At 31.0% G+C, this 12,005-nt stretch overlaps 1 protein-coding gene across 1 annotated transcript; it reads left to right on the forward strand.

Annotated features, from left to right (window-relative positions):
* Window positions 1-407: 407 nt before the first annotated feature.
* LOC139494613 (E3 ubiquitin-protein ligase TRIM71-like) lies at window positions 408-10,810 on the forward strand. The gene is made up of 8 exons (XM_071282772.1): window positions 408-1,205; window positions 2,511-2,567; window positions 4,111-4,176; window positions 4,776-4,796; window positions 6,402-6,453; window positions 7,245-7,250; window positions 10,540-10,542; window positions 10,667-10,810. The coding sequence occupies exons 1-8, from the start codon at window positions 424-426 to the stop codon at window positions 10,808-10,810; spliced, it is 1,131 nt and encodes a 376-aa protein (XP_071138873.1). The 5' UTR covers window positions 408-423.
* Window positions 10,811-12,005: the final 1,195 nt, after the last annotated feature.

Genomic DNA, 12,005 nt, shown 5'->3' on the forward strand with positions numbered 1-12,005 from the left:
AGTCAATACAATGAAGTCCTTGTCATTAATAAAGCCGTACCATAGTCCAGTAGTCAATACAATGAAGTCCAGGTCATTAATAAAGCCGTACCATAGTCCAGTAGTCAATACAATGAAGTCCAGGTCATTAATAAAGCCGTACCATAGTCCAGTAGTCAATATAATGAAGTCTTTATATAAACTATTCAAACGATGTCCTTATTATAACTTAAAGTGTCAATGACCAATTTCATTAATAAAGCCGTACCATAGTCCAGTAGTCAATACAATGAAGTCTTTATATAAACTATTCAAATGATATCCTTATAATAACTTAAAGTGTTTCATTTAAATACACGACATACATATATAACCGATATTGATTTAAATATAGAGCGTTGTTGTCATTGGTTATATACCTTACCTGTATATTACACATTCAACATGATGAGCGACAAAATGGCACAGGCAGCATCTAAAACCTGTGAGATTTGTGTAAGTGCCTCTGGATCTCATTACTGCTTAGAGTGTGAACAGTATTTTTGTGAAAATTGTAAAGGCTTTCATAAACGGCAGAGAGGGACAAAGAACCACCAGTTCCAGTCTTCCTCTGATGTTATACCGGAAGGTAAATCCAAATGTAAAGACCACAATGAAGACGTAAGTTTTGTATGTAATACCTGTAACGTAGCGGTATGTAGCAGTTGTGTGACTGACAGTCACTTAGGGCATGCCTTTTCCAAACTTCTCGACAGCATATCACAGCTGAAGGAGACGAATACAACAGACCTGCGTAGTAAGGTACATGAGGCAACCCAAAACATGAAGCAGCTAGAAGAAGGTCTAAAGGCATTTGATGTGAAGGTGGAAGGAATAGTCAAAGCTATTACAGAAGAAGGTACAAAGATAAAGACTATGGTTGATAAATGTATCTCAGAGAAGATTGCATCGGTCAAGGATCAATCCAGGAAGGAAAGGGACAAATTAACAAAGCTATTGGAAGATACTCAAAAGGATTTGAAGGCAGGACGCAACTTAGACAAGAAAATACATGAACTCAACAAGACACGAAACGATGGAAAATTGTTGCAGTCTTTACAGAAGCTTACAGATTACATCGCAAAGCTGACGGTAAAGCCAATACCTGAATTTCCTAACATACAATATACTACTAAGTCTGCAACAGATAACGACGTTAAACAGCTGTTTGGTAACTACATAATCAGGTAATTCTACTAAAAATAATTGAGCATTTTGTAGTCGTCATTCATTTTTTAATATAACCATAATCGGAACTAAACACATTTATTATTAATAAACCAGTTGTTGGCATGACACGGGTTATGCTCTTCTCATATATGTTATGATGGTATGATACTAAACCCTTCACGGGGAGGATTGTGCCTGATATTCATATGATGAAGACATATTTTTTTAATCAGTTTAATTGAAGTCCGGAGCTGGCATGTCAGTTAACTGCTAGTAGTCTGATATTATTTTGAATATTGTCATTTTTTTAATTTTTTTTGGTTACATCTTCTGACATCAGACTCGGACTTCTCTTGAACTTTAATTTGCGTATTGTTATGCATTTACTTTTCTGCATTGGCTAGAGGTATAGAGGGAGGGTTGAGATCTCACAAACATTTTTAACCCCGCCGCATTTTTGCCCCTGTCACAAATCAGGAGCCTCTGGTCTTTGTTAGTCTTGTATTATTTTTACTTTTAGTTTCTTGTGTACAATTTGGAGTTTAGTATGGTGTTCATTATTACTGAACCAGTATATATTTGTTTAGGGGCCAGCTGAAGGACGCCTCTGGGTGCGATAATTTCTCGTCTCATTGAAGACCTGTTGGTGACCTTCTGCTGTTGTCTGTTCTATGGTCGGGTTGGTGTCACTTTCCCCATTTTCATTCTCAATTTTATAGTATCCAAAAGACACGTATTTTTGCAAAATCAAAATTATGTTGTTTTTTTAAAATATCAACTTGTGTCTGGATATACTATGACAGACGGAGAAGAGATAATTCATGAAATACAAATATGTGGTCTTTACAAATGTATTGTTTAATATTATGGATTTACAATGTGCGGATAAATACGGGGTCTATGGCAGTGTACATGTTAAGTTGTATTGATACATGTACATGTACCAACCATGACAATACGTACAAAATGCAAAAATACTTGCTTTCAAACTAGTACAGATATTACTGATTTTCTCGTTATTTAGAAATTTTATTCTTATTTCATGCATTTTATGCAATATTATAATATAAATAAAGACAATAGAAGTATACCGCTTTACAATAGTCATAATTCGATTAAACTGGAAAAAAATCCGAATAAAACTACGGGAAACACATTAATTACAAGTGGAAAGCAACGGAACAATATTAACACTGTACTGCTACAAAAACAAACACCAACAAACAAAGAAAAGGACTATTTGTTAACAACTGTCATACGCCTGACACTTGACAGAACATTTTGAGAAAAAAATGTAAAAATTTCAGTTTTTCTTTTATCAGTGAAATGCGTACACAACAAACCATGAACAGAGAAAGAGAATTGCCTTCACCAAAGAGGTAGGGAAATATATTTGTATATTATACAGTTTTTGAAGTTACGTATTTCACAATGTAAATAAAGGCAACATGTTCAAAACTCATAAATCCATGGAGAAAAAACATAATTGGGGTAACAACTAAACTTGTCATCAAATGTTTGAGTGAATTACACATTATCGTCTTGCATACCTAGGCATTTGACGTTGCAAGGGTTCTGATTATGTTTGTTTTATAAATCGCGTACACCAGTACACTGTTTAATTTTATTTTCGATAAATCAATTATAATGGCCCTCTGTTTTATGTCTCTCCTCTTTTTTCCACTACGTACGTTAGAACACACTGACTCGAGCACGATTGCATTTAAGTAAATAAATCTTCTTATGATATGCAAACGCATACTAGTATGATAAATTATTTTCAATAGTGTTCAGATTTTGTTGCAATTAATTTTCGTTAAAATGTCCTTGCTTGTCTAGTTGAAATATTTAGAACTTCTTTAAACTGATACGATATAAGCAAAATATAAAAAAAGTCATTCATCACAATTATCTGGACTACTGAGGCACGTATAATCAAAAGACGCCATACTGTTTTACAACAACATAACAAAATCATACTGTTTTGTTAAGTGTAGTTTGTCCTTTTGTAAATAGTCTTTGTATGTCATATCTTTCCTCATATGGAATTGTCCTTTTTGTGATATTTTCACCTCTTTTTAACATATTATCGGTTGACAAAGTTATTCGCAATTGACTATCAATGAAGAGTTCAACCACTTCAGAAATTCAAATTCACAATCGACTTTTTCTGGATGGGGTGAATGATTTTATCAGTCACATTTTCGAAATGCAGATGAAGTTAGTACAAGGGGTTTCGATTGTATAATATGAGAACTATCAGTCTTTACAAAATGATTGGAATAATCGTATATAGTTCTTCAACAAGTTGAAACGAGATTACAGATATACTGTTTTATGAACGGTTAAATAAAAATAGTTCGTCATTTCATTCAGTTTTTTATTGTCTGTAAGAAAGACAGGGAAAAGGGTATGCAAATCAGGAATAACTATATAAGGATTTGGAATATAAAAAAGAATGACGTTAATGAATTGTTTCCTTGTTGGTGTAAACTCTTTTATTGTTTTGATGATGTCATCCGATTTGGTTTAAAGGAACAACACACACCAATAAGACTTAATAAAAAGTCGAAATTAATTATAAGGTCTTGTCAAATAATTAGGAACACTACGTAACGACAACTCCCACTTACAACAAATGGTGAATTGTGATACTCTTGGTGGGTAAACAGCTTCTGTTCTACACTGAACCATAGGAAACCTCTCTGAATTTAAGCAATATATCTTCCTGGTAAAAAATTGTATCTCTGTCTGGGTGAGAGCAGATTTTTTTCTTTCTTATAGATTATTTTTTCAATTAATTCGAAATGCATTAACTTGGTATATGACTCTTGTATATATTTGAAATGTTGTTTGCTATTTTTGCACTGATTATGTGTCTACGAGTTAGTAATACATGTAGCTTAGTGTTGCTAATTATAGTGATTACAAACAGGAAGTAAACCCAAAAGAGCGAGGGAGATACCTGTACAGATGCAATAAGTGTGGGTAAGTTTCTTGTTTCTATGGACATGACACAAAGATGTATATATGTATCATATGGCAATGTATGGCGTATCCAAAGTATGAAGACAAAACGTTTTGTATTCCTTAATTTCAATGAAGTGCAGAATATGTTTGGTCTTCGAAAATGCAACTTCCGTCATTTGTTCTTATTTAAAGCCACATACATTGTAGATGATTGCAATGTTTCAGAAATCTTTTAAACCCATTGATGAAAAAAACAGAAAGACTGATTAAGAGCAGAATTCTACCTCTCAATTTGTAAATACTTTGATATTTAAGCATAGGGAAAGTTGAGATCTCACTAAACTTCTCTAACACCGCCGCATTTTTGCGTCTTTTTAAATTCAGGAGCCTCTGGTCTTTGTTTGTCTTTTCAATTTTATTTCCGTTCTTGATAAACCATTGATGTCTGTTTGATTGAAAATTCCAGAAAAACATGGAACAGCTTAACCTCAGTCCTCAATAATGAACGACACATCACATTTTCACATTGAACAGAAGCAATTATACTGGTCTGTTTGTTTAGACATCTTTCACTTATACGTATATAACTAACACGATTAATCTGTTTCATCTTTCAGAAGGGAAGAGAGATCTTATAGGTAAGTAATATGTACGTCTATTGTAAATGACAAATATTTAAAACAGTCATCCACTAAAGACAAGTTTTACAAATACATTTTGTGTATCTCAAGCACTTGATCGTTCTATACTACACATGTTATAAAAGAATAAATATTAAACACTAACCATGAGATACATACTGCAATATTTAAACAAGATCATTATGATATCAGCTTGATATGGTTGAATATTACCACGGTTACGATATTTTCTTGTCATTCGATTTAGTTTTTGCAGTGTTTGATTAGGTTTGTTAGTTTTATTTTCTAATTTCAACCAGGTAACTAATGACTTTTTATGATTTTCTTGATTGCGGAATACTAATAGCACAGATGACATTAAATCCAATGTTGTGGCAGTTGGGAATATTGTTATGACATATTTCCATGAATATGTTACATTTGTCAGTACAACAATTCGTCTTATTTTACTCCCCAAAAACTAGATCTTTACATGATCAACACGACTAATGCTACATCTGAGTTTTCTATGTATTGTTTTAAAATTGTTTGGCTTGTTGTCTTTTTTGTCCAGGTGTTGTATTGTTTCATTGGTTTTTATGGTTTTCGAATGCCCATTGTATCTTGTTGAAAATGTCTTATGAGAACATTTTCAATTTATATCTATATACTGGAATTGAAAAATATGGTTCCCTTTTAACATATTATATTTGTTTCGCCCACACATTAATGTCAACTTAAGGGAATTATATGCGACTGTCATACAGATCACAGATAAGTTATCAAACCAAATTTACTCCCTCTTTTCCGTATGAGGAAATGATTGTACCAAGTCAGGAATATGACAAATGTTTGTATTCGTTTGATGTGTTTAAGGTTTTGATATGCCATTTGACAATGGACTTTCCATTTTGAATTATCTGTTGTGTTGTATGTTGGTTTAAAGTAATAATATATTATTGAATCCTAAAGGAAAAAGGAATACTAAAGTGACAATTATTACAGTAGTGAAATCCGAGTGGAACTTAACATTGTTATATTTAGTTTATTCGGGACTGATGATGATTTAGAAGTTATGTTGTCCTTTGTTGTTTGTTTTTTAAATAATTTTAAAATGTGTTTACAGGTATTTTACATTGACATTAAGTGTTTAAAAACGTATGTTATTTATTTCCTCGGCTTGTATTAACTTACAACAAACCAATGCTTGCTTATTTTATATAAAAAAAAAATCAATGAAGCAATCAAAAAATGCATTTATTAAAATTAAATTGTGTGATAAAAACCTTGTAGGATGTACACCTTCTGCTATATATGTCAGATCTAACTAGAAAAAAAATAATCATAACTTTCATTTCAAAATTATTTCAAAGGCATTGATGAAAACAATGCAATGTTCTTTTACCTAACAAATACGTTTATCGATGATGTCTTGTAAATCAATAAACCACATGTCAATGTGTGCTTATATCTCATATTTCACAGGGAACTTAAAATTAAGAATGTTACCGAAAGAACAAGTTTTGCTTCTTATTTTGATTTTTTTTTCAGAATTGACATCTTCCATTTAGTAACTGTGACAAACAATTTCAACTATCCATTTATCATTTTTACATTTTTCAGCACTAACATACTGATTCGACATCACATAACTTTACAGTCACAATTAAGGCTGGTGGGTCTTATCTCACTAACGACATGTCAAGGTTTTCCTAGATCTTTAATTATAAAACAGTTGTCTGATTCTCAAATTTACACTTCGTATCGTATTCCAGATGACGTCACTTTGACAAAATTATGATTTGCATTGCAAGTGAAACATGTGCATCAGAAATAATTTACTCCATTGACGTACATCGATTGGGCTCCCATAAGAGACCATGTAATTCTTCAATTTTGGTGTTGATTTGCCTCTCCTTATCGGACTGATGAGATTTGATCACCAGTCAAACATGTTTCCATCAAGATATTGTTAGCATAGTTGATAAAGAAAATTAATAAAGAGAAGTCTACATGGTCTACTCTTTTCTATCAAAATATTCAACAAATATCAAAAACTACTAAACACATGGACTTATTTAATTATTGAATGAAATGAACTGAACTCTGTAAATATTTTTGCCATTGTAAAGAAACTCCAGACCGTCTCTATGTACCTGTATTTGTATATCTAGCAACAAGAAGCATATCAAATAAAATTTGATGATTGTATAAATAATTTAATATTCTCTAACAACTGTTAATACTGAAACTCGAACAAACCTCATAGTATTGCTTTGCACATATTATCCCTTATTGGGACTGTATTGATACCAAAAAAAATAGTGTAACTCGATACAAGTATAAGCACATCTTTAAAGTTAAATCTAAAAATCATTAACACTTCAAAACAATAATTAGCCATATATACAAAGTGATGTTTCCTTATACTTATTTAAGATTGCATTTTTATTTTTATTGTTTCAGCTACATGTAAGTGTTATGTACCAAATAGATAAGTATATTGTAATTAGTTACACAAAAGATATGAACGAAAGGATAATAAACACAAAATATTTTTTAAGTGTTTGTATTGAAATTGAAAAAAGGTTTTCAGAAGACGAAGACGCAATTGCACAGAAGTAAAAATCGTAGAGATTTTTGTACATGTTAGTGTTCTAGAATTAAACTTTTTTTCTTTAAAAACTTGATTTTTGGGTATATGACTGAACAAAATTATTGGTGAGGACAAAATCATATGGTGGTTCACTTATTGCTTTGTTACGCCCTTTGAAACTACTAAATTTTGTTGTTTTTCCCGTTTTTCATAATTTTTTTACCCATTTATGTGTTATTATCCTGAAAATAATCACAATTCCCTAAATAAATTTTTTCCATAAATTCAATAAAGATGATGGGGAACAATCTGAATAAATTTTACTAACGATACGTGTTAATAAAAGAAAGTTTTATCATATTTTAATGCTTTTTCTTGTCACATTTACCATGCTGTCAATTTGGTAAACTTGTGGTTTTCTCTGTTTTACGAACAAAATGCATATTATTTCAACTTCTCTGAAATTAATGTTGGAAACAAAATATGTATCAACGAAATTTGAAAAGTAGTTAAATGAGATTCACATGTTTCTTGTAAAATCATTTCTTGTATCCCTCACACATCTTCTTAAAAGACCTACGTAGTTTAAATTCATACGGAAAAATGAACAATACCAATACAGCCTTTCCGTTTCTCTGTGTATATGAAAAACATGGTTTAAGTGATAAATGTTATTAAAACGCTCAATGAAAATAGGCAAATATATTTCTAATCCAACAAATGGTGTATTTAGAGACAGAACGTTAACCTTTGACAGACCAAATGCATCCTAATTAATTTATCCATGGGAAAATTAACAATGCAATGCCAGTACCAACATATTACATGTACAATATAGAATTAATTCAAAAAAGATACCAGAATTGAAAAGATGATTGCAAACGTGTGTCCCGTCTTCAGAAAAAAGTTAAATCACAAAAATACTGAACTTAGACAAAAATTAATGCGGAGAGTCCACAATCACATGGCAAAATCAAATAACAAAACGCATTAAAAACGAATGGACAAGAACTGTCGTATTCCTGACTTGGTACAGGCATTTTCAAATGTCGAAAATGATGAATTAAACCTGGTTTTATAGCGCTAACCCTCTCACTTTGATGACTCGTCAAATTCCGTTATATTTATATTGATGCGTTTAATAAACAGACACAATAAATAAAATAGTCAAAATATGGGTACATTAGTCATCATCGTATAACAATTTTAAAAGGAACAATCCAACAGAACACAAAAAAACATCCACCTACAAACACATTCATTGATTTGTGTATCTGACGCCAGAAAATTTTATACGTCACATAAATTTGTCGTTCAATGCGCATGCAAACAATTTTAAAATTTACATAGGCAATTTTAGCATATAGGGTTAAAAAATCAAAAGTATGTAAGAATAAATATCAGAAATAGACCGAGATTTAAAATAATCCAAAAGTTATATGAAGTATTTATTATAAGAATCCACAAATAGTTAATTCCACTATCAGTCATCATCATATAACAATTTTAAAAGGAACAATTTAACAGAAAACAAAAACACAAAAACAAAAACATATATCTTCAGAGGTAAAAGATACCAATCACACTTAAACATTTAAGTCGAACCTAAACTCACAAAGCCATGGTATGAACCTATATACATACATAACAGTATACAAAAATCAAATAATCCGCGGTTATTCCATGTGCTGTTCTGCATGTAGGTATACATTAATGGGAAACGCTCAAAGCAGAAACGGTTAAAGCTAAAGGCGAACATTTGAAATATATGACCATGTAGATTATAACAAATTGTTAGCTATCACGACATACCAGAAAAAGTATGAAATTGCCTATAACTGTTCTCGACTGTACTGATATTAATCAACCAGTCTAAATGAGGCTAAAATAGATTTTATAATACTCGACTGTATAGACTTTACTGTCTAAACTTATACTCGACCTTTACTCGACAAGTACTTCACCATTTTATACGCGTCTAAACTATGCTCGATTTAGTCTGAACCATATTCGATCTAGACTGAACCATGCTCGACCTTGTCTGAACCATACTCCACCTAGTCTGAACAATACTCGACCTAGTCTTAATCAACATAGATCTATTTTTTTTTTTTTATCTATTTTGATTATTGTATACCATTTAAACAGAAATTATTGTACCAACAACACATAGCTTTTTTAAAGAAAAATCTATGCAATTTGAGATTGGAAAATTTAAAAACAAATTTAGGAACGTTATTCGTCTATGTGATTTCTAATAAATATTTACCTATTTTGAATTAATTTTATCAGTACTAAATACAAAAATTAGAAAAGATAAATGTTTTTTTCGATATTCCGTTAAATTACATCTAGCCAAAGATGTCACTGTACTTTGCTGTAAATTGACCTTCACTATTCATTCAGTAAATTCCGTTTGTGTTGGTGTGATTTATTTCTGAATATACATATAAATATATATATATATATATATACATAAAGTTCATTGAAGATATTAAAACAAATGTAAAAAGTATAAACAGTAATATACCATGCATAAGATGTATGCTAGACGCGCGTTATGTCTTAAAAAACAACAACATTGCATGTCTTGATTTTCTACATTAATTTACAATGAAATAAGGTGTGAATAGGGTAGTAAAGTAAAACAATAATTATAACACCACAATGATGAATGTCAGACGTCCATTCCTTTACAAAAGAGGTAAAAGCTACCTAATAGACGTTCAAACTAATTAGTCATATGTAAACTGTCTACGTCACGGCGACATTCGCTGTTTTCTAGATTAACCTTCATACGAAATACCCATAGAAGAAATGTATAAAACCTATGACGTATAATAACAAAAACTGTTGAAATTTTGTCCATAGAGCACATACAAAAATATGACTATATCGTCTTTACGTCAACTGTCTTGAGAATGATGAACCAAATTTTATTTACACATTCTTTATCATAAGGCGCCAAATCATACAAATATTCCATATCAATATTAGACATCATTACTGACATAAATAGTTTTTAATAATCTGACATAACAGACTCTGATCTTAAAATGTTCTTCTCTCACATTACTACTTATTCATTTTATTCCATTGACGTTGTATTAATTTATTGCTGAATTTTATGCTGTATTTTATAATAATTTATTTCATTTTTTTCAGGGGGTAAGTGTCAAATACAAAACAGATAAGTATAGCGTACAAATGCATATGCAATTCATTTTATACAATGGTGGTAGTAGAATAGTTAAGTAAAACAATAAATATACCTTTTAAATAATTATCTCAGACGCGTGTTCCGTCTACAAAAAAGGCTAAAGATGCCAAAGAGAGATTATCTCAGACTCGTGTTCCGTCTACAAAAGAGGCTAAAGATGCCAAAGAGAGATTCAAACTCATCAGTCAAACTGGCAACGACATGGCAAAAGTATAAAGAGACAAACAACAATATACACAACAACAAAATAACGAAAAACCAACGGGACGATTCCGTGCACTATTTTCTATATTTCACTGCATGGGAGACGCTGAAAGCTGAGATGATGATACCCAAGGACGAATAATAACCATCATTTTAAAGAACTATATGACCATAGAGAATATATATAAAACTGGTCAAATCAACCCAAGTTCAACATTCCTAAAGGGTGTTGAAACCTAAATTTCTTTATAGTTTTTGAATCGACACTTTGAAATTATACCTTTTCACATTTCAATAATTGACAAAGGACTATAATACTCACTAGTCTGAAAGAACAAGCTCACATCTTAACATGCTCCACAATCGCCTTACTACTTATTCAATTAATTGTACTGTAATTTTTATACTACATTATACTTCATTGCTAAATAGCATGTTGTATTCTTTGATTAATTATTTCCCTTTTTTGCCGGTAAATGTTAAATTACAAACAAATTATATAGCATACACTTATATATGCAATTTATGATATAACGATGTTTATAAAACGGTGTTAATAGAGTTGCAAAGATTAACGATAAACATGCTATTTAAGATAGAAATATTCTAAAATTGTTTAAAACATTGATTGGTTATTTATCATTATCTGTGTTTTTTAAAATGACTCTTTGCAAAGATTATGAGGAAAAAAAATTTAAAAAAAAGGCATGTGTGATTCCAGTTACCCTACCTCCCATACTTTTTAGTTTGAATAACAGCCTATCCTAAAGAACTTTTTTGTTGTATTCCATTAAGCGCTCTTTTAAGTCAAAATGTTACTTCCATGTAAATAATGTAAAAACAAATACATAAAAGAACAGAAAAACAAGTATCTACCTTAGATAACTATTATTTTAGGTGTAAATGGAATCACACATTTTATTTTTTCGGCCAAAAACTCACAGCATTTGTGCCAGCTTTTGAAATAATCTGACATGATTATGATATTCGAGACATAGTTTGTAAAGTTATAAGCGTGTGCTTATTTATGCAGGTTTGTGGAAACCTTAATGTGGTAGTTACGTCCCACATATTCAATTTTGGTCCTTATGTCATACTCTAGCGTGTCCTTATTTTGACTATGCAGTTAGTAACTAAACATCAATAGATGGTCAGCAAAAGCGACTTATGTTATCAATACAATAGTATGTTGATAGTATGTATGTTT

Source organism: Mytilus edulis, chromosome 11 (assembly GCF_963676685.1).
Source record: "Mytilus edulis chromosome 11, xbMytEdul2.2, whole genome shotgun sequence".
In the NCBI taxonomy this organism is placed as follows: Eukaryota; Metazoa; Mollusca; class Bivalvia; order Mytilida; family Mytilidae; genus Mytilus; species Mytilus edulis.

Excerpts from the sequence above, each read along its gene's own strand:
- LOC139494613 (XM_071282772.1), top strand. The coding sequence starts at position 424 with ATGATGAGCGACAAAATGGCACAGGCAGCATCTAAAACCTGTGAGATT. Across the intron at positions 1,206-2,510 it reads TTTGGTAACTACATAATCAG|TGAAATGCGTACACAACAAA; the intron begins GTAATTCTACTA and ends TTCTTTTATCAG. Across the intron at positions 2,568-4,110 it reads GAATTGCCTTCACCAAAGAG|TGATTACAAACAGGAAGTAA; the intron begins GTAGGGAAATAT and ends TGCTAATTATAG.